Below are 24,792 nucleotides of genomic sequence, written 5' to 3' on the forward strand. Positions count from 1 at the left end.
TGAGATTTTAAGATGACTGAAATGGAGCTTAACTGACTTACCAGAAAAATCAATTTTTTTTTTTTACTAATTAAAGATCCATTTAAAATACTTGATTATTTATATTGAGAGCATTTGTTAAGTTTTTTTATAATTTTCTTGTCATATCTCTTAAAATAAAGTGGTGGAAACACGTTAAACTTTAAAAAAAGATAAAACTCTATAACTTTAATTTGGCTGAACAGAACTCAAATATACTTTACATCAAAATTTGTCGACTATATGAAATTTCAATGTTTTGTTTATTTACCAAAATTCTTTTACAAATTTTTTCAAAAAATATAAAAATAAATCATAACTTAAATGCTCAACACAGATAATCATCAGACTCAATTGAAGGGCTAAAAATTCGACCATCGAGAATTTAGTGTCAAATGTTATGTTTGAGTTGTCAAAGCTTTCAGTTATGAAATGTCCGTTGTACTCCAATGCTGACGTGAATGAGCAAATCAAGTGCGGTGAAGTTGAAACCGAAAAAATCGAGATGAATAATCACAATTAGCACGTAAGGCAAACAACTTGCAAAATCACAAATTAGATCGGAACGAAGCCCCCGAGACAACAATTTAATATCGCGCTTCCACTCCCGGCGCCTGGTAATTATCATCAAAATGCAATTTTCTGACTTCCACAATGGTAAATTGCACAGTTTCAACCACCGAGTTTTTCAACATTTCGTGTTTGCTCAGCGGTAAGATCCAGACTAGTCCGACGCAGACTCGTTTAAATATTATGTGAGAAGCATCTCGCCATAATCGGTAATGGTAAGGTCTGCGCACTTTCGTAATTTGTTTTATCACGTTGCTCGTGACATACCCAAATGATACCCACATTACAAGAACGGATCGGACTTAATGATACACCGCTCCATCTGCATCTCGGCAGGGGAAAATTGCAAAAAATTACCTCATCGGAATCGCCTCGCACAATAATTCAATGGTAGACGGCCGACGAGAGAAACAAAAAATAAAATAAAAACAGTTATTAACAAAATTCAAATGTCACTCGGGATGTAAAGAATGTTGTTTTCAAAAATTCTTGCTACAAGTTTGGGAATGTTATTTAAATTTCTATTGTCCGGCGTCATAAAAATATGGTTCAAGATATTTTCGTTCGACGGTCTTAATGAATTATTTATTAACGTTTTAATTATGTTAATTGTTATTTGAACGCTTCAACTTAGAAAGTAAATGTGGCCGGGTGACAAAATCGGTACGTTCTAATTGTCGAACGGCCGCCTTAAAAACACTTACCGAAGACTGGACTGTGATCTGGTCGTTGAGCATTTTTGTGGGAATTGCTGTAATTGCTGCCGGATTTTTCCTGGAAAACAAAAACAATTAGAACTGCACGTTTAACATTTTAGTTGGATAAATCAAAAACGGCGGACTCAGTTTTCTCCGTTCGGATACAAATCGGCAGCAACCTGTGGTGGTTTGTTAAACAACGCCCGTCCCTTCTTCACGGCGGATTATTCAAATAACGTCTGGAGGATGTTTTTCGTACGCACCCGAAGTGGTCGTAAAAGTGCAACAAAAGAGTGAACACAATTTCCATATTAATAACCCTCTTAAGTAGAAAAAGTTATTATAAAAATTTACTCGCGCACAACCGGGCGATTTGCCGTTTGGCTGGAAAAATTGGATTCGCGAATTTTGAATGTTGTTACACGAGATGAGCGTCGCCCGTGATGCGTACATAAATAAACCAGAAGAAGCACAAAGCAAGTCTTTGATCTCGAAAACATTTAAATTTATGTTAATGGTCCGTTTATGTATATTAAATTAGATATTTATGTATATGCGTACGAATTTGCTAAACAAATTGTACAAGTAACATTATGTTCTAACGAAAAAATGTGCACGGTACATGCAAAATGTTTTAAAGAAATATGGTTGTTAATATGCAAAATACTCCCACTTCCACGGCGGGTTAAATAACAATTTTATTTTACAACAAAATCGTTGGCTACTTAACAAAAAAATTTAAACAAACTAGCATTGTTAAGTGAGGATTTACCAAATATTTGTTTAGGTGAAAATGATTATACACTACGGCATAATTATAATTCCTGGAAGGCCCTTTACCTGTCACTTCTTTAAAATGCTCGACCAGACTAAGCGTATAATTTAAAAATGCTGCGTAGGTAACTTTTTGGAGGCCTTAACGTGCAGCTTAAGACATTTTCTGATGATTTATTGACAATTAGGTTTTATAAGGCTGGCTACGAAATAATAATAAAAAAAATGTGAAAGTGGAAAACATTAATGTTATTTAAAGGTAGCAGGTTTTGCCAGCGACTATCAAATTAGTTTTTGTCGAAATTGGATTTCGGAATTTTAGCAGTTAGTGGCAAACATTTTTGCAGTCGTGATAAATGACGTTTATTAAATCCTCCGGAGCTTGAAAAACATAAAACGCACGTGCAGTTTAAAAATACACACACAGCCTAGACTGATCCGCGTAACTTAATCGTTTCAAGAGCAAATGCAAAATTCATCGAACCACCGAGGGTAAATACTTAACACAGTTATGCTGTTCTGCGTTTTATTGCAAAATATGAAGTGAATCTTCTTTAGTTAATTTTTAGTAATAAAATTGATGTTCATTCAAGTTTTGTGTCAAATTTTAAATGTTTAAAACCCATAAAATAATTTCCAGAAATATTATGTTGATATTTTAGAGGTATTTTTAATTTTGATAATTTTTCCTGTATTTTGAAATCATCATCATAATTTAAAAACTAAAAACATGAAGGAAACCAAAGAAATCTTTATCCTACAACTTATTTTTATCCCAAATTCTTCTAATCAAAATTTCTTTTACTTCTAAAAAGATAGACTTAACTAGAAATTGTATAGTCCCAATTGGTACTTACACATTTGCTTTTTATATTAATTTAACTTGTTGGTTTTGTTAAACTGGTACAGGAGGAATTTAAAGCAAAAATTACATGCTAATTCAGACATGTACTACACAGGCTCAGAAGTGTAACCAACTATTATACATTTAAGCGGTTACTCACAGCAGTATTAACAATTACACATGTAACTTCCGACGTGCTAAAAACTTAATTGGTTTCCAAGAAGTTTATCAAAGCAACTAATATACTGTAACAATGGGTTTAAGGTTGCAACCTTTGCATTAAGTTGGAGAAAACTGAGATACATAACACATGTTTACGGCAATCTTATTGACATTAAATTGTTATCTGTATTGTGTTGTTGGGAGTCAAACATAGTTTAATGTTTTCCATCTGTTTAACCAGGCGCAGCAAGAAATAGTCTAAAAGGCCTTTCGTCTAATTTATGCGTCGTTAATTTATTGGTAATTTTGAAGTTGACGCATTATTTCGTTTAAAGTATACGGTAGAATGTAAATGAGAGTAAATTGAGGGTTCCGAGTGCCTGATTAAAATAATCCGGCCCTGCTTAGATGGGAGATATGGATGCGTCGGCATTCGTGGGTCGGTTGGACGTGAAATACTGAGATGCCGTGAACAAGAGAGGCAACGGACAAACGAAAAAAGGAAACGTAAGCAGACGACGGCCAATGGTAACAACAACAACAACAACAACAACAATAATAACAATGGTAATATTAATAATGAGACAAGTTGGGATTTGTGGGTTGGAAGTGTACCTCAGATTCAGTGAGGTCGATAAGGCTGCTCTTCTCCTCGGTGAGGTTTTCAGAGGACCTCTTTTCGTCCTCCCCGTCACCCTCGTCCTTGAACACCTTAACCTCATCGGTGCTGCCGAGATCATCTCCGCCACTAGACGAGACGTGTGGCATGGTTTACTCACAAACGCGACACAGCGGCATTCCAGCCTGCTTATTTCCACATAGCACTATCGGCAAAAACAAACGCTTCCCATGCACAGCAACACCGACATCGTGTCATTCGCGCGTATTCGCAATGAGAGAAAAAAAATGAAAATAAAGAGCGGACTCGACGAAGAGAGGAGAATCACTGAGACGAGCACGGTTTACAAAGACGGACGGACGGTGGTGGTGTTGTCAACCCGGCGGCCGGCGTTCGCACTGACAGCTCGCTGATGTCGTGATGGGACGTCGACGGAACACAAACAACAAGGCACGAAGCACGTGCAACTACCCTCAGCGGCGTTCCTTGCCTAAACACTGACTGGCGCTGCGAGAACGGGCAATCGCGCACCGCCGCTCTCTGTCGGACCCGACCAATCAACGGTCGCTTTGATCCGCCGAGGCGGCTCGCAGTAATGGCAGCCGCACGACTGCGCACGACCCTCCACGACCGAGACACATCCACTCGGCTATGCGGCTCTCCCGCTACATCATTACGTATGTGATTAATTTCTCCTCCAGACATTTATTTTACTAATTTATCGACTACGCCGGTTGCCCGATTGTACGACGTCGTTGTTGCTGCCGCTGCTGCCGATGATGCTGATGCTCTCGTTGCTGTTGTTGTTTATAATCGTAATCATGGACCTCGGTCGCACTGATGAACCGACATCGTCGTCGGATAACAAGCGTTTAAGATTCATCTTTATGCTGTGCCTCTCGCTGGTGCGCCCATGTCCTTGACCTCTATCCGGTAATTACTATTTCGCCTCCTTATATCCAAATCATATTCATCAATGTCGCGCACCGTTCAATGATTTCCTTGTTTATATTAACATTACTGTTTCCGTTAATGCACGTCGCAACTACGATTTTCTCTGCGTTCACATTTCACGCTGCCAGTGGCGGTGGGATCTAAGGGGCACGTGCCTCTTGTCAAATAATAATTTACTTTTTTTAACACTCTGAACATCTTTAATATTTAAGGTTAAAAATATTCTTCTTCATGTAAATATAATAAAAATCAAAAAAACACCTCAACACCATAATATATAATAATATTCTATTATTATTGTTATTAAAAAGTATACTAGTTGAATCGGTGTAGAAAAATATGGAAAATATTTTAAATATTGTTACTAGGAGTCCTAACACTATTGGCCTCTCAAAAAAAAATATTTTCTTTCTAATTTACCAATTATTGGTAAGAAATTTTATTAAATTCTCGGCAATATATCTATTTTTCGTCAATTTCTTCTTGAGGTATCTCGTAAAACAAAATGGTAAAACATTAAAACCGTTTTAAAACGTTTGACTTCAATTTGGTTGAATAGAAGTCAATCTACAAAAGAAAGTAATCTTAAAATAACAAAAAAATGCATTCATTTAGATTGTTAAGTAACATTTAAGGTGAAAAATATTTTTGTTCATATAAATTTAATAAAAATCAAAAAATACTTACTTATCGAGACTAGTCATGAAAGGACCTCTGTAATACCTACTAATCAAATAGATGCAGAAAAAAATGAAAAATATTGTCGCTAAAAGGCCTAACACCACTAAGCACTAAAATCTATATTTCTTTCCAATTTACTAACTAAATGTGCATTTAAGATATTTAATTATATTTCTCGACAATATTTATTTTCGTTCTTCTTGAAGTATCTCTTAAATCAAAATGGTTAAAGATTAAAACATTTTAATCCCTACAACTTCAATTTGGTTGAATAGAAGTCAATAAACATCAAAAGAGAGAAGTTTTCTTTGATTTACCTTCTATGTTCTATACTTTTTTACATCAGTTCTTGAAGATACTAATTCGTCCACTTGATACATTTCATAATTATTCTAAATTTAGTACCAAATTACAAACATATTCGAGTTGGCAAAAAAATTGGTAAGTATCCTAGGAACCGTAAAAGTTACTGGCTTCGATTGTAACAAATGGTTTCGTCAATAACTAACGAACTTCTCTGGAATTTCCGTTTCTTCTGAATTAGGTAGTAAATTGGATTTATATGTGTATTATGTAAGACAAGAATTTATTTATTCTTTATACAGCATTCCGATAATGTAATCTGTACATAAAAGTAGTAGCAGATATATTTAGTAAGAATTACAAACGTACAACTACATTTAATAAATTATAATTCATAACAATTAAATTATTAAAATTTACATTAGATTAAAAAAAGTATATTTCAGAAACATGTATATTTATAATAAAACGTGGCTTATAATTATTATTTTGTAAACGTGTATTTATATTTGTAATTGTTTCAGTGTTTGTTTAGTGAAAATTTTTGTGCAGTGTAATCCAATTATCATTTTTCTCATTTTATGCTATAATTTGCAAATTAATTTATAGTTTTATCAAAATGACATTATTTGAACAACACTTTTCAAACCGTTTAATGTTAATTAAATTAAATTAAATTAATTAAAAAAAATTGTTTGTATACCGTTCTTCAGAAATGTTTGATTAATTTTACGAAATACTCATGTTATCATAAGTTTAAACATTTAAAATTTCAAACATTACAGATAAAACATCCGAGATAAGAGTTCACTGTAATCCACACTACATCCCAAAGCAGTGACGTAAGAATTTATATGATATAGTAAATAAATATTTCGGAGCCACACAAATATTTATAAGTATGTAATACTATGTAATGTAAACCAGACAGAAAAAAGATATAACCGGAAATAGAATTAATATAAATTGTTGTTATCGACTCTAACATGGATTTAATGGCTTTAAATTCCTTAATTTAATTATCATGGCTTAATTGGTATTACACGTATTAATTTTTACGTCTTATGCATAATTTTAATTTATTAAAATAATTATCATAAAATAACCTTTCAAGTATTAAAACTATTTCAAATATTTTCAGTTGTTAATCATGTTATGTTTTTATTGTACAAACAATATTATCCATCAGATTAAATTATTATGCTAGTGGTGAATGTATAGGTAAATGTGTCAGTTGTGCGACTTAAATCTCAGTCATGCACCGTAGCGACAAAAGTGTCCGTTACATGGATGTTTGGAGTCATGGTGCATCATTGTTTAGATGATTTGTTTGGCAGTGCACCCTGTGCAAACATATAATGGCGTGTAAATGGGGGTGGGCTTTCTCAGAAGGGCGGCAAACGACCAGGGTCATCGAAAGACATTACCGAGCAGGTTTATCTCCGGTCTTTATGGTTGACTCTTAACTTGTTGCACGCAGGGATTATGGGCTTAATACAATAAAAGGCGATGCAATTCCGAGAATCGTAAATGCTCGATTTGATATATTCCATCTGAATTATGGTGCAAGGTTTGTGGCGCATTCAATGTTGTTTGTTGTGGTTTTTATCGCTGCATGTGATTTTGTAATTCCGAAATAGATTAGGAACTGTAAGAAACATTGTAATTGAAAAATACGTACGTATCAGCTGAACACTTTTTTTAAATAAATAGATAAATTAAATTAAATGATGACCGTCGAAATCTTTGATGTGATTTATAAAATAAGAATTACATTTTTTTTAAATATAAACTACAATTTATTAGTGACAATGACTTAATTCATTCTTGTTTGGTATTTTTAAAGTAAATTTCTAACATATGTGCATACACCTGATGTATGATGTTACAAATATTGCGTTTATACCTGCCATAACGGTCTAAAATTAAAGAGGGTGTTTCTCAAATAGATGCCCCTAATGTAAACATAAAAAAATGCTATGTAGTGGCTTAGCTACCTGGGTTATCGTTATTTGGTAGATTTTTAACTAGTTATAAGATATTCTAAAAAAGTGTCTGCATAGATTAACATTTTTATCTTCTCATTAAAAATAGTAATCTTTTACGATTATTAAATTTTGTTAAAGATTCTGATAAATTAATTATTATTAATTGTTAATTGACTTATTTTAAAAATCTTAATAAATGTTAAATTAAGAAATTCATTTGTAAAAATTTACTTTACTATAATATATACTAATTTAAATAAATTATTAATATCCTATATCCAGATATCAATTAGATTATATATCTAAGATAAATATAGTTAAAATGATATAACATAAATTCTGAAATACAATTAATATTGTGTAAATCTGGTAAAAAATAATGATAAAAGACTATATTAATATAAATGCAATTTTTTTTACTCTACATCTACATTATTATTAATTTTTATACTCAAAATAAATATAGTTGGAAAGGTATTTAACAGTAGCAAAAATTTATAAAAAATAAAAATCTATTATGATATGAATGTACATTAAATTTTTATTAATTTATTTAGTAAGATAATTGTAGTTAAAATAATATAAGATAAATTAAACTATACATTTAACATTGTGTATAGTAAGTGTAGTAGAAAATAATGCGTAAAATATATATTAATATAAGCAGAATTTTGATATTCTATATCAGTCATATATATATCTATTTCTGTATTTAACACACCAATGAAAATTAATTTTTGTTATAAATAATGCTGAAAAAATCGAATATAAATGAATTTTTAATACCCTGTATCTTTCTGGTGGAAAATAATGCTAAAAATCTATTTATCTTAGACAAATATAGTTAATACAATAACCCTGTACATCAGTAAAAATTAACAATAAAATAATGTTCAAACTATTCGAATGGAATATAAAGTAACTTTTAATAATCTCTATCCAATTTTCTGTGAATTTTTGATGAAGATAAATGGCATTAAAGAAACATAAGTTAAATTCAGCAATATCAAGTGAAAAATTATACTGAAAAATTGATGTAAATACAGTTCTGATTCCTATGTCTTTTAATTTTTGTTTCTAACATACATATAGTTAGAAAGACAACTCAAGACTCTATGAAAATTAATTATTGCGGAAAATAATGTTAAAAAACTATTTGTCTAAGATAAATATAGTTAATAGGAAAAATTTTAAAACATTAACACTTGTGGAACATAATGTTCACAAACTCGAATGGAATATAAAATAACATTTAATATCCTGTATTCAAATTTCTATTAATTCGTCTATTAATCTAACTTACATATAGTTATAAAGACAGAAGTTATGTTCAGCTGTAATCATGAACCCAATATAAATTAAATTTTGTGGAAAATAATGCTGAAAAATTCTAAATATCTATTATTTTTTTTTGAGTAAAGTAAATATATGGTAGTTAAAAGAATACAAGATAAATTGACCAATACCAATTAATATTGTAATTAAATCTGATAGAAGATAATGTTGAAAAACTATATTAATAAGTACACATAACATGTATGTCTAGGTTAATATTAATTTTTTACTTAGATAAATGTAGTTAAAATCAATAAAAATTGATGTAATTAATGTAGAAAAACTGAATTAAATGGATTTTTGATACTATATATCCAGATTACTATTAGTTTTTGTATTCATGATAAATATAGTTAAAAGGATAGATATTAAATTCAAAAATAATGATAAAAAATACACTAGAAAAAAAAGAATGTTTAATTCTCTGAATCTAGATTAAATTAAGAATTGTTTGTCTTAGATAAATATTGTGAAAAAGGTAATTAAATTCAAAAATACTCCTTTAAATCAACAGGAGTTCTGTAAGTCGTGCAATTTAAATGAATTTTCGATAATTTATATCTATATTAGTATTAATTTTTGGACCAAGTAGAGTTAAAAGCTTTAGCCTAAAACGCTAAAAAATTATTTTTTAATAGCAACAATCCCTTGGCGAAGTTGAACGTGTCATACATGAACCACTATATAAGTAAAATATGAAACAAATTTTAATTAACAACGTTTAAGAATTCGGTATCAACACGAATAAAATTCCAAGAAACCCTCACCCTAAAATAGCCAACATTAAGTAATAAATTATCCAGTTCCGCTATTTTCCTTTTCCCAACCCCTTTTGAATGACTCCCGAAATACGAAGCGCCCCACGAAAGTCTAGAATTACTCAGAAAACAATTATTGAAATGCAACGCACCTACCTGTTCCGGTACCACCACGACCCTTCGTGAAGCTGTCTGCAAACAAACTTTTGTGATTTACCAAAGCGTAAAATTAATTTTTTGCGCTAGCAAATCTCTGACGGATCACAAATAAACTCGTCCCGTTTCGATACTCGAAAGTTATAATGCCAAACGTCCAGACGGTTTTCTTACAATTTTCGTCCAATTGGTACTTGGTGCCTTTTATGTTTTTAACAAGAAGCTTGAACAATGAGCGTATTTGAAATAAGAAATATTTGCACAATGGAACAGTAACAGCATAATAAATATGAGAAAATAAGCAAGAAAATACCGTAGATATTTTTAATAATAAGACTAAAATCACATTTGATATAATTAACATCGCTTCTGAAAGTATCCACTTCTCTTAGAAATATTTATGTGAGCATTTTACGATTACATGCATAGTGAGCGTAAAGTGTGCTTTGTTGCCATGTTAAAAATGAATAAATCCCACTGATCACTGATTCGAAACGGATTAGGTGGTAAACTCGGTGCTGCAAAATTATTAATTTTGCTACTGTAAAGTAATTAAGTAGAATTGAGATAATTGACCAAGAATTCCAGTCTTAAGGTAAGTAAGTTTCAAAGTATATTATTATTGTGTTCAGAAATAATTGACTGGTTACAGAACAACTTAAAACAAAAAAATAATTATAAACTCATTATGTCAGTGACACAGAAAATAGAACGCATACATCAAAGTGGTTATTATTTTTGTTATACACTTAAACAATATCATCTTTAATCAAATAATGGTTTGGAACTCCATGATAATCCAGACACTCATTGCTTCGCCTTAGCGTTAGTCTAATAAGGTGGTGGAGTTCATCCTGTGAAGACAGGGATAAATTAAGTCCTTTGTCTATGATGTGTCCTAGCAATTTACATTAGAATGGAAACACTCTTAAGTTACCCTCGGAGTATGAGGTCAGGCATTATTATGTTGGGAAACTGGATTGAAGGCAGCAAATGAGGTTATACAATTTCCTAGATGTACAAGGCAGGTCAAATTACGTTGATGACAAGTACTATACCTACTGTCATCGTAAACCATAACTCCAGTATTTCGAAATCTACCTTTCTAAACAATGTCTTCTGACATCATAAACGGTCAGCAAATTGTCATGGTAAAAAGCCTTCTTCTGTAAATCAATAGTTGAAATTTGTAGGAGTGGTCACTGAGAAATCTTGTAGATCTAAAATTCTTACGAAGCAGTTTTGATCTTCTTCAGATCACGCTCTCCAACAATTCTAGTGAGTGGAGAAGTCTCCTTCAACTTTAAATCTATGTGTTCTATTTCACTCAGCATATTTAAGTATTTAATATATATTTGATAAAAAACATTTATTTGTGTTAATTATCGTGAGGTATTGTTTCAAACTTAGTATAGCGACGCAAGATCCGGCAATGTTCGGCTGTGAGTGGCGAGCTCCTCAATCGTCGCGAGCCGAGATGACTTAACAAGATAGAACTGGCGGATGGAATTCGACGGGAGGCATCCGTCTCGTTCTGGCCCGATGCGGACTGATCGTCCCGTCTCCGGCTTATTATGTCACCTCGTTCGGTCTACCTACCCATTCAGAGCCGCTCTGGGAAGCACAACACCGCCAAACTGGCTTGCCGTGTTCGAATCTCTTCGCCACGCCGGAGCTTGGTCCTCTTGGGACTTTGCACGAAATCGTCCGCATTGGCGGCACGTCACTTCTATACGACTTGCACCGCTAATTTTAACCAAATGCCCAGTAATTGTCTTAACACGGTTTTGGAACTAAAATTTGTAATATCATAAGCTAAATCAATGATAAATCAATTAATTAATACAAAATCCAAAAGAGATTTACCTATTATTAATATATAATAATACACACAATAATTAATTTAATAATTTTACCGTGAACAATTCCAAAATTATGAAAACATGCAAATTCCATCGGGTCGTTAAAAATGTTGCAAGTAATTTGGATCGATCTACAAGATTTAACCCAATACAGGTGAGTAAATTACCGACAATTTATCAAAATTAAAATAATATTTAAATAGGTTGTGGCCTGATGTGCGCTAATAACAGGGAACGGGTTGTCATGTGCCCAGGAGCTGCATGAAATTGTGTTGGAGCAAGACAAAGTTACTAAAAACAATAATAAATTACTGAACGGGGTGGTGCAATTTAGTTTAGCGCCTTGTCTCTCACGGAGCGGCGCAATCTTTAGGTGTGTTCCTGCCATATCGATAAATTATTCTATAAATTAAAAAGTAATTACTTTTTGCAAATCACTTACAATTAAACAGTAATTTCTTATTCATAACTAGTGCTATTACAACCAATTTAATTAGACATAGTAAATTGCCTGCCATAAATCTACCGAAGAAAATACTCATTTCATACCGGCAATCGAATTCGAAATGATTAAGGTGGTTTTTCTACGTTATACAAGAAGTACGTTATCAAATTAAATTGTGTTTGTAACGTTTTGTGTTAGTAATTATAATTATACTGCAACATTGTTAACAAAAATGCCAGACTCAATTTACACACTGATTTGTTTCTCAAACGTGCCATTTATTGCTATTTCTAACCTAAGTTAATCTAACCTTAAAAACGATGCACTTATGAAATGAAAAATAAAACACGTTTTGCTTGAGGTATTTAGCCAAAATTAAACAACCCACAAAAGTTGGTTGGAGTTATACTGCAACTACCATTTATTTATATTATCGCCATTTCTAACGTAACATAACCTAACCTAACCTTAAAAACGACACACTTACGAAATGAAAATTAAAACACGTTTTGCTTGAGGTATGTATCCAAAATTAAACAATTATACAAAATCGAACACATAAAAGTTGGTTGGAGTTATACTGCAACATTATTAACAAAAATACCAAACTTAATGTATACACTAATTTGTATCTCAAACGTACCATTTATTTATATTATCGCTCTTTCTAACCTAGGATAACCTAACTTTAAGAACGATACACTTACGAAATGAAAAATGGTACCCCAATGTATCCAAAATTAAACAACAAAGTTGGTTGAAGTTGAACAAAAGTTGGTTGGACTTATACTGCAACATTATTAACAAAAATACCGAAGTTAATTTATACATTAATTTGTTTCTCAAACGTGCCATTTACTTATATTATTGCTATTTACTTGAGGTATATATTAAAAAATAAAAGTTTATACAAGATCGAATAAACAAAAGTAGGTTGAAGTTACACTGCAACATTATGAACAAAAATACCAGTCAATTTGCACTCTGATTTGTTTCTCAAACGTGCCATTTATTTATACTATTGCTATTTCTAACCTAACCTAACCTAACCTAACCTAACCTAATCAAACCTAACCTAACCTTAAAAGTGATACACTTTTGAAATGAAAAATGGTACCCCAATGTATCCAAAATTAAACAACAAAGTTGGTTGAAGTTGAACCACAAATATTCTCTTCATAATTTTTTTAACATAAATATAGATTACTAAAAGCAGATAGATAATTAAAATAAATAATTGAAAATATATTAATTATAGTTTATGTGTTTTTAATAAATATTGTTTTCCTTTTGCACATTAAAGTAAAAATGACTCCCGTTTATTGTCAAAAGTTTCTATTTATAATTGATTATTTTAAAAATGTTTAAATACTGAATTATGTGAATAATAAACGAAAATAATTGAATCTTGTCGTAATGATTGGACTGAATCATGTTTATGTAACGTTAATAAAAACAAAAATTAATATTTATATATTGATTAGAGTAATGTGTAAAAGTAGTTTTATAAATGAGCAGGTTCTTTGAGTCGACGCCTCTGATTTCTAGTTTCTTGTGCACCTTTTGAGCGCGATTCTACCTCTCTGGGCAAATATTTACATACCAGACTAACTACCAGCCTTTATTTGTAATCATGCACGTATTTAACACCACAGAACCGAATTACTAAAAAACAACAAGATGTGCTAACAACTCCCATCAATAATTTTACCTGTCATAGTCGAAATTTCTTTTGGGTGGTTGTTGATTTTTTGAACGGACAGTAGCTGTATTGTTAGTTTTAGAAAAAAACTTTGTCGCTGGTACCTATTTGTTCTTAAAACAAAAGATGTAATTTCTTGTAGTTGATTCATTTATACTTTGGTATTAGCAACAGAAAAAAGTAATTAACTTTTTGAGTTTTGTGATTCATTTGAATAATTTTTTACATAATATTAATTAAAGTGTACAGTGGTAGCCACAGAATTAACACACAACATTAATTACCAAACTCACATATAAATTAAATGCAATCAAAATATTTCTTTTCTTCTCCCATTATTTACTTTGTACCTATATCAAAATATTTTCTACTTAAATTAAACTTTAAATGTGAAATGTGGCTTGTCACAGAAATAGCACACTTTCGAAAAATTGAAACAAATTTATTGTTGGGTACTCTTTGTTAGATATAACCTCCTGAAAAGGGTGAGGCCAAGGGTAAATGAAATATCGGAAATGGTCGTTAGAAATTAAATTTTACGATTATTCAATCAATAACCACAATTCATCTAAATTTGTTGCTTTTTGGTATTTTAATTGATATTACATGTCCCTGACCAGTTGAGAATTTTAATATTTTTATCTTTAAACCAACTTTGGACAACTTTGGATGCATGCTTCTTATCATTATCATGTATAAAAATCCATGTAAAGGGTAAATTATCGTTAGCAAATAGTCTGATTCTTCTACTAGAGATACTGAAATTGTATGACCTAAATAATTCATTTTTTATTTACCTAAAGGACAAAAAAAGATGTTTACTGATTTTTCCAATTTATCCATAAAAGATTTTGTTTTTGTTAAGACATTTTCTTATTGTATTAAGTGTATTCTTTCATATTTGTTAATACGCATAGTAAACTATTTTTCGGAAGCATCATCAGTGTTTAGCCATATCAACAATATTTTGAACTTGATGTTTGATGTTAACTATTATTTTTCTTTTCACTGAAAGTGAATTTATTTAATAAAATAATATAAATTCTACTAAGAATAAATTCTAACTATTAAGGGTATTGTTAAATACAATGTTTGTTTTGTATACATTACATTTTGGTTTAAAAGTGGTGTTTTTAAATGCTGTAATTCCTGCAAATTTGCCTCGTCTCGTCAGTTGTAAGCAAAAAATGTATTTTCATCTAAAGACTAATTAAAGATAAAGAGACATAATACCACAGATCAATTTTTTATGTAATAAACGGTTCAATTCTCAAAAAAAAATCGTGATAAAAATTTGGTTGTAAAACGTTAATAAAAAATTTCGATTATAATGGGGATTACTTTGTTGAATAAAAGTTATTTTAAAGAAAGTACAACGTTAAAAACACTTATTATTTCCAAATACCTAAAACGTTTACGTCCTCAATCAAAAATTGAAATGTAACAAATTAAATCTCATTCATTTCATTCAAACTTAATTTTTGATCAGCAAATGATTACTAAAATAAATAATGGTAAAATTTACAGAAATCACTTGGACATTCATAAACATATATGTGTGTAGTTATCAATTTTTGAATCCTTATTGTATTGCTCAAAAGCAATACGACAGTTACACATTGTAAATGAAAAAACATCTACATCAAGAACGGTGGAGGTCCAGAATACATACAGACCATGGTGTTCCCGATTATATTCCGGTCACGTACATCTCTGAATGTCACGTGTCCACCGACAAAGCTTACTGAGACACCCGCAAAAACTGACCAATCTGTACATTTATTTTCTATAATTACCGGCATTCACTTGTTTATCACTCATTCAGCGAATTGAAAAAGACATGCTGCTACCAATATACTTACAGTAATTGTAGATGCGTCACTTGATTGCGATAGATGCTGTGAAAACTGATGTTTTTCCTCTATTAAAACGAGAAGAAGTGATAAGTGCTGGGAATGGTTATATTACTGTTGTAATACAGTAGTAGCAAATACATGTTTCTAAATTAGATGTTAACAATACAGGTTGTCGATTCAAAAAATAATTGCAACTAACATCGTTCGTAAATTTATTACTATTGATTTCCACATAATTCATTCGATCAAGTCTTATCTCAAATCTTATTCAAATAATCATCCTTGGATTTAATAAGCATCCACCAATAATTGAAAATGGTTTCCTTGTAAAGAATATTGAAATAAATAAATAAATAAATAATAATTTATTTAGTGTGTTTAGCGACATGAATTATACAAATATCACTTCTAAAGTGGTTTAAAAGGTTTTCTAGAAAAAATAATAAAATTAATCTTAAAAATATTAAAATTCCACATACAGATTATACTATTCTTGAAGATGCCTGAAATTTTGAAAAACTGTTCTAAATTATTAAACTGTATTTCTTTATATACTTTTAAACCATGTCATACAATTTAAAATAAATATATGCAATATATTATTCTTATTTTGGGTTACAGGCCCGTAGTTAGGCAACTCAGTTTACTTGATCTTCAAATCTTGCGCACTTTTGTTAAATTATTTTCTCTAGATAAATTTATTATTAATTTATTTTTATACACATATTTATAACATAACATAATATTAAACTATGGTATATAAACAAATTAACTAAGAATAATTTTTTGCGTTTTTTTCTCGAACCTTTGCAAGTTCAATGTAAATATTTGTTATATGATAATTTCAATTTCAACAAATTCAACATATTACATTTGTTTTTAAATATATTATTGTCAAAATAATCTGTAATACTTTGTTATATATAATTAAAAATCGTATTCTTCTTATGAATTTATTTTTTTAATTAAGTAGTCTTTGGATTAAACTGTTAAAAAGAAGCACAAATTATAATATTTTTAACAATATTGGAATATTATAGTAATTAAACTATACTTATATTAAAATTCTTAAAACTCAAATTTTTGTAGCGGAAGAATTAATCACATCGGGAAATTACCCAATTTCAATAGAGAAAGTGCATTGAATAGAACAGTGAATTGATAGAAGTAATTAAAATTTGGGTATTAAAACTATTAGTAATTAGAATTATGAGTATGCATAATTTCTTTAAAGAATTTGGTATATACCCATTTTAGGGGATGCTTAATCCAATAGTGTAGATAGATTTGATATAAAAAATTTGCTAGTATGATTTCTTCAACTTTCAAGCCCAAAAAATTATTGTACTTGTTGGTTTTAGGGCAGAAAAATTTTGTCCATAAGTACACATTTTTATGCTTTACAATTGAAAAAAATGTTTGTCATAATCGGACAAAAAAATACAAATTTTATGGAGGTGGTCCGCTTTTTAATGGGCCACACTGTATATAATTATTATCAGTATGATTAATTAATAATAGGACAATAACTATAAATTTACAAAACTAGAAAAATCTAATTCTACTAAGCTTTTATTATTAATTAATCTATGTGAATCTGTCGCTTAAATCATATAACAAAACAAAATATCGTGGACATTAAAGTCAATTATTTTTAAAAATACAATGTTGTTTTTTATTTTTTTTTGAATACACATCCAAAATGAATATATTTTTACATAATTGATTTGCCTTTGCATTCCTATTTCTGGGCAAAAGCTCTTTGATAAAAAATTCACTTGAGTACCCACATCGTAACGTCTACAAATCAATATACAACTTCAATTGATCTCGGTCCAATTCCGCATTACTTCATTAATCAGATTACATTACAGGACACAACGCGTCAATAAAACAAACTCGTACACTATTAAATAATTATTTATTTCCAAAACAATTAATCTGGATGATTGGAATGAATTACATGTTTGTACTTGATTAATACTTAGTTAATGGTATGCGTGAAGTAGCTTCCTAAACATTACTTCTTGTAGACGTAGCTCTCGGCGCCGCCACGTCCATAGCCACCGGGTCCGAAAAGTGCGGCATAGCAGGGTTGGTTGCAGTAGGGTTTTTCATCGTGTTCGGCGTGCATTCCAGGTGTAAGGGTCTTGTTGCATTTGGCACAGCGCAGACAGGCCGCGTGCCAGTCTTTGCCCAGAGATGTTTTTCTCTCGGCTGAAAAATGATTCACAAGATTATTCGAGGGCCAAACGTAACTTTACTCATAATTTATGAAGTTTGAAAAATATAGAAAAAATTTAGTTTTATCCGTATTATATTTATTTTTTCTGTTTAAAATTATGTAGACAAGTGCAAAATTAGTTTTAAAATTAGCTTAAAACAACAGGAGTGGCATGTTGAATTCGTAATGAGTTTGGAGAAGATGATGTATATGATGAAGTCGAACAATTCTAGTAAATCTGTGTAATAGTGACAATGGATGTATTAAAGATGAACAACGTCAAGGCCGTTCTAAAACCTGTACTAACGAAAAAATTAAGCAACATTTCGCATGTTTGACAATAGATCAGATATTAAACTGCATTGTTGAAGTTTAACAAAGAGACTTCACACAAATTAAATGTAGATAACCAAATTAAACATTTGCCAATTACCAATTCTCACTGCACACAATGTAAATGAACCTTTTGTTTATGACAATTCTCGTCGGTCAGGACAATGTGTCGAAGCTGAAGATAAAAAGTATTTTAAACCAAGAGAGATTTTGGTAACTGTGTAGAGGACTGCTTGTCAATACAACTGCCTACTATAAATTAAATTTTTCATGAAAAACTTACTCAAAGACGATATTTAGTAAACTGAAAAGTTGTTCAGCTTCTTCATGACCAAGATTAGAGACTTGAAGAAGCTTCAAAATGTTCTCCATGTGACTTTTATTTTTGTCATTGTCCAATTTCTTGTAAATAATTTTGAAGAGATGGCAAAATCTGAGGTTGATATTTTCTTCAGTTTCAAAACTCAATTTTTTTTCTTCCGTCATCTGTATGTTATAAAGCTGATATAAATTTATTATTATGCCAACTGTATTTAAATTATTATTTCTAGACGTAGATTACAAATTATCAATATAAAAATATCACACACAACATTATACAAATATTATTATTTGCTATGGACTTACTGAATCCATTGTATTAATAAATTGAGGTAAATACCAAGATTGCTTTATTACACACCGATAAGTGAAGTTTCTCTGGGGCAAATATTTTATAAATAATATTACTGATATTAATTAGCATATTAGATGACAATCGTTTGGTGAATGAAGAATTTCAATGCAAATTTCCATCGAATAATTAATTTCCTAGAATGTAATATTGAAACATGCTGTTATGAATAACAATCAAACATATTTAGACACGTTTGTGTGACATTTTAACAAATCGCCGTTATATTATTATATTAATATTCAAGAGGAAATTTACATATATACGTTCAAGAATGCTTGAAAACGAAAGGAAACAAAATATGATCTATGTTTACAAATTATATCATCGATTTACAAAATGGTAAATTTCAAACCAGTTATAAATCACACATGGTTGAAAGTAAATGTTAGGTGACTCAGCCAAACAAAAAAAAAAGATCTTGGACCACTCCTAAGTTTGGCTTTACTAAATGATTTTGTAAACAACTCACAGAAACTTGCATAGTGTTTGGGTGTAAATTATAATGGAATAAAATAAAAGACAAATTTTGCTTAAAGTTTTTAAAATAATATTAATTTTAAATATCATATAACAATATAGAGGTTAAAAAACTCACCAGTATTCCATGTTACTGAGATTTTAATATATGTTCTGGACATGGAGAAGAAATAATTAAAAAATTGCTTCAATTTCAACATATTTAGAAACTCATGCATGAATATCTCTTAAAGTAAATAATAATGTCGACACGAATATTTTTACATAAATATAACCCGTATAATATTGTAGATGCATTTCCTATCACCAACTGATACATGTTTATGTATGTGAAAACTTTTGCAATACACTAATATATTTTTACGATTCTCTAGAAAATATGTTTGTATTTATATACATAAAAAAAATAAATAAATATTTTTACACAATATTTCCTAAAATATTTCGTAAATTGATTTCAATATTTTAATCTTAAGTAATTTTTAATAACTGTGTTAATTTATCACCATCAATGCCTTTATTTGTAATTATTGGTATCAATTAATTAAAATGTTTAATAGAAACTTTATTTATTCACACTCTCGATTTAAGAGCGTACTCAATATTCTGGTTGAATTACTCAATTATATATTTGACTGGGACGTATACATAATTAAACATTAGATCATCATTTGAATTAGAATTTAACGTAACCCAAACCACTGTTAAACAACATCGAAACTGTCCTGTTAATTGTTCGAACGATAAAAGAGTATTTTGAAATGGGAAATACGTATGTCAGTTAATTTAATCATATCAGCCACCTTAGTTGCCACATCCTCCCAATTACTCCCACATGCATGTTACAAATTTTAACTTGTTTGTTAATGTGATCGACTACAGGGTGTTGCTAAAAATCGAATATTCCTTGAAATTTTTTTTTTTTTTGTAGACACGTACACATTTTAAATGCGATAGTGCACACCCGAAATAGTTTTTCAAATTGTTTTCGGCGATAAGGAAATTTAAAAGTACGACACGACCGTGTTTGCCTTCAGATCACAGTTGTCTGGGCACGTTGATTAAAGGGTAATTAGCTAATGATAGAGACGGGGGCCCATATGTGTGTAGCTAATTTCACGCACAAATCGCTGAAAAAGACACGTCGTCGTAATTACACAGGACATAATCAGAACGTTTTTCATTTTAACCAACGTCCCGCAATGAAAGCGCCGCTCTAATTTTTAGACACTGCAGCTTTATGCAGACTGGCGTTAACTGAATTGTCGTGTTGTTGTGCCTCTCACATTTCTTGTTTTAATTATTTTATAAGTTGTGGCGGTAAATTGGACAAAACATGATTGTGTTTTAGTTAAGTTTATCTGATAAAAATAATTCCAACAGCAATTAGATAAGATTCAACATAATTTTGTAATTTAAAATAATAAATAATCAGATAAAATTGTTGGCGAATACGGAGAGACAAATAAAATTCGACATTTTATGCATGAAATCATTGTTAATTTTGTATCTGAGACATGTGACCTGTAAACTTCAATAAAGTCACGTTTTAGATCTTATTTTTCATTTCGAATTCGTCGTATAAATTACGTACTTTTGTAATGTGCTTATAAATATTTATAAAATACTTTAAATGCACAGATAAATATTTTTTAAAACGATTTATTTATATCAAAAACTTTTACGCACCAAAAGATTCACATTATTTTAAAACATCGTTTACGTTTAATATTTGATTACAGATAACATTCATTGCACAACTGAGGGTTTAAAGCTAAAATGTTCTTATTTATATATCGTCCAACGGGTTTAATATTAATTTATCCGTTTATCTGATCAGCCGGAAAGTTACCACTGCAGAAAAATTACACAGTTTTCTGATGTACTCATATGATTGAACGCACATCAATATGAATTTGTAACATTCATTGGTGCATTTATATTTTTAATTAACCGTTTAATTTCTCAATAGACTTGAAAGGCTGAAAATACGTAATGTATTAAAAAATAAATATATACACAAACAGAAAACACTGAAAAATATATGTTCGTACACTGTGCTGTTTAATCAAAATATTTATTTGTAAGTAATATGTTTAAAATTAACTTTTAATGTGTTGATTTGTTGTATATTGTTATCATAACATATCGAGTTTAATTCAATTACATATGTATTTTTAATTAATACTTGAATTTTCTGCGAAATAAATTATTTAGTAATGATTACAAACAGTTAAAATGGTTTCACTGTTTTATTCACTTAAAAAGTTTGCATATGTTACGAAATAATTGAAAGTTAATTGAATAATCATGTTATTTTATATTGTGCAAATTGTTTAATGGGATAATTAGCTTTCAGTTGGTATACTTCGATTGTTTGTAGTTTTCTGTTCAGTATTATTTTATTTGGCCTCCGGAAGGAAGTGTAACTAAACATTTTCGAAAAAGAATTATGTCACTGGTGCTACAGTACATTAATTATGTATTAGATTTGTTGGATGAACCGTTAAAGTTTATGAGACATGATTGGTTTATTAATAATAAATGTATGAATTCTTAATTATTGAAGATTAATATATTCTCTTGTACTTAAAAATAAAAGACGTAGTTTAACACAATTGGTTCAATAACATAATATTACTTTTTTAATATTAAATAATAAAACCTAACCTAATCGAGAAGTAAAGTACTAAACAATATTTAAAATATTAGTAATTACTAAATATGTAAAGATGTCTTCTAAAATTCTATATTTTCATTAATTATTAAACTTAAATTAATTCAAATTCACCAGGTGGTTTAAGCGTGATACTTGAATATTATTGTATAATCATAGGAATAAATTACGAAGAAAAACAAAGTATAAAATCAGAATAAAACCAAAAATAAACATATATTCTGCATATATATTCAATTTTTGATAAAACCAATAATAAAATATAAATTATTACGATAATAATGACGCCCTTTGACCAAAGAAAAACAAAGAACCGACACACATACCAAAATAAACGGGTTTCTCGCACTTGGGGCAATTCGGCATGTTGCTTATCCTGAGGCACTCTTCGATGTTTCGACGTACTCAACGACGGTACCAACTTGACTAACTCAAGTGAAGGTACAGAGTGGACTTTTTAACAAATTATCGTGCCGTTGATACCGGTACACAAGTCCGTTGCAGCGGACGTTTGCTAATCGTACGATACATATACGGGTGAGCGTCCAAATAACAAGACTTCACTTCTTTATTATTGGTGTCCTACTTTTAATTATCGGGATAATTTTTTCAACAAATAAGTATTGTTAAACAGTTAAATGAACCAGTAATAATCGTGCTATCATAATTAATCTATTTTTTACATATGTAATGTCCTCAATATTTAACTGCTGTTGGTCTTCAAAAGTTCAAAACTTTTTTTTTTCTTAAAATGAATTAAATCAAACTTTGTTCAATCAGTATAAAAATGTATATCAACATTTTATATCTTTTTTGTATATGTTTTTTGTTACACATCTAATAAACATCAGAGATATTACTTTAAATGCAAATAGTTTTATTTATGATAGTTGGCCAAAGAAACTGTAAATTCAAATACAATACTCTTAATTGTAAAAAATTATTCTTAGTAAGATTTATAGTATTATGTAATAATAACTTGATGGTTCCGAAAAATGTTTTAAAATATTAACACATTAACAAATATGAAATAACACACTTAATTGAAAATGCAGTAAGAAAATGTCTTAACAAAAAATACCTTTTTATGAAAGGCAAATTGGAAAAATCAGTAAACGACATCCTTTCTTGTCCTCTAGGTAAATCAAAAATGAATTACTTGGGTCTAATACTTGCGAGAACATATTTCAGTAAAGAAAAAACCTCAAAAAATAATATTTGAACAAGACTAAAAATTTGCACAAAAATATATTAATTATCCTCCAGAGTTTTGGTTAAGTGTACTTTGAACTGATGATTAATAGAACAAGATCATGAGGATATGATAAAAATACATTCATCGTCCTCTTAATAAAAGTTTGGAACTCAAATACACTTCAAAAACTGAACTTTGAAACATAAAGAAGCATAAAATTTAGACGAATTGTGGTTATTAATTGAATAATTTAATCTCAAAGTACCATTGTCGATATTTCATTAATTTTTTGCCCTTTACAGATTAGTATAACAATCAAAGGGTATCCAACAAAATATATATTAACAGTTTTGTTTAAAATTATGTATAAATTTTTTAATTTATATATTTTTTAATATATATTTTTCAAAAGTGCTATTTCTGTGATGACCCACATTTTACATTTTAAATAAAATATATTAATACAACTAATAAAGCTACTCTAATAAAAATATTTTGGACATAAGTTAATCATAATAATTAATTAATTAATTTAGATAAGACCTAAACCATATTAATATAAGAGTATTGTTGATATTATAAAATAAATAACTTATGATAAAACGCAAAATATACATGTACACATGTATACATAGCATTTATTTATAGCATACTGGTACATACACTCATATTTATTATGGCAATAATAAAATATTGCCGACAATTAGTGTTATTGTTTTACTACTATTAAATTTGTAATTAAGTCAATAAATATAATAAATTATATATATTTATATGTGTTTAAATTTGATCAAAATTTTTATGCATCTAATTTAATAAATAACAGATTGGGAACCCCATAAGATATGTGAAATGTTACCAACTTAATTTGAAATCACACTGCTTTAAAAAGTAAAGTACGTTTGGAAGTTTGTGAATCTCATGGTAGTAGTAAATTACTTCATTTGTACGTTTACATCTTTACATAATTTATTTAAAAAAAAATTATCCGAATATTTTTGGGAGTTCCAAGCTGTTCTACTATTAATTTAATTTCATCTCGTGTGTTTAATTTACTTATGATGTAGAATTGTTGTATTATTTATAGTAATTTTCTTGTAGTTAACTATTTTTAGTATTATTTATAATTATATAATTTTTTTATTAATTATTATTATGTTTATAAATATTTATTTATAACTACAACAAATGTAGCGGATATTAAATAAATAAAATTTTTCTTACCAAAGTAAACTTCCTTCTGACACTTGGGACACTTCATGATTACTTATTAGGCGACGTTATAAAACTAAAACCATTGTTGCAGTTCAGAATTTTACCACGTATTCATCAATAACGTTATCGTAATTTGTGATAACGCTGACATCACTTCTAAATACACAGAAAAATTCCGTGTGCAAAAAATGACAGCGGTGTAATCAATTTACACAGGTTCAATTTTTATTATTCAATTATCCAGCTACAATATGTAGCAGAATAAAATGT

General features: G+C 29.6%; 2 protein-coding genes across 3 annotated transcripts in view; both read right to left on the bottom strand.

Moving 5' to 3' along the window:
• The window catches only part of LOC109595558 (protein pangolin, isoforms A/H/I/S), a 141,080-nt gene extending 136,788 nt beyond the window's left edge, over positions 1-4,292 (bottom strand). The window contains 2 exon segments of the mRNA XM_020010942.2: positions 1,293-1,362; positions 3,682-4,292. Coding sequence (XP_019866501.2) covers positions 1,293-1,362; positions 3,682-3,834 — 223 coding nt within the window. The 5' untranslated portion in view covers positions 3,835-4,292.
• Positions 4,293-17,627: 13,335 nt separating this feature from the next.
• On the bottom strand, positions 17,628-24,677 carry LOC109595536 (cysteine-rich protein 1). 2 transcript variants are annotated; one of them, XM_020010912.2, is made up of 2 exons: positions 24,532-24,677; positions 17,628-17,942 (listed from the first exon to the last, which is right to left on the bottom strand). In XM_020010912.2, exons 1-2 carry the CDS (start codon positions 24,566-24,568, stop codon positions 17,746-17,748), a joined length of 234 nt encoding a protein of 77 aa, XP_019866471.1. In that variant the 5' UTR covers positions 24,569-24,677; the 3' UTR covers positions 17,628-17,745. The 2 variants fall into 2 exon arrangements, with proteins under 2 accessions (XP_019866471.1, XP_019866470.1); XM_020010911.2 differs by lacking the exon at positions 24,532-24,677 and adding an exon at positions 22,439-22,602.
• Between the last annotated feature and the right edge of the window lie 115 nt (positions 24,678-24,792).

The sequence above is a fragment of the Aethina tumida genome, chromosome 2 (genome assembly GCF_024364675.1).
Source record: "Aethina tumida isolate Nest 87 chromosome 2, icAetTumi1.1, whole genome shotgun sequence".
NCBI classification, from domain to species: Eukaryota; Metazoa; Arthropoda; class Insecta; order Coleoptera; family Nitidulidae; genus Aethina; species Aethina tumida.

Coding starts and splice junctions, on each gene's coding strand:
- LOC109595536 (XM_020010911.2), bottom strand. CDS start 22,478: ATGCCGAATTGCCCCAAGTGCGAGAAACCCGTTTATTTTG. Junction 17,943..22,438: donor CGAGAAACCCGTTTATTTTG/GTATGTGTGTCG, acceptor ATCATTTTTCAG/CCGAGAGAAAAACATCTCTG.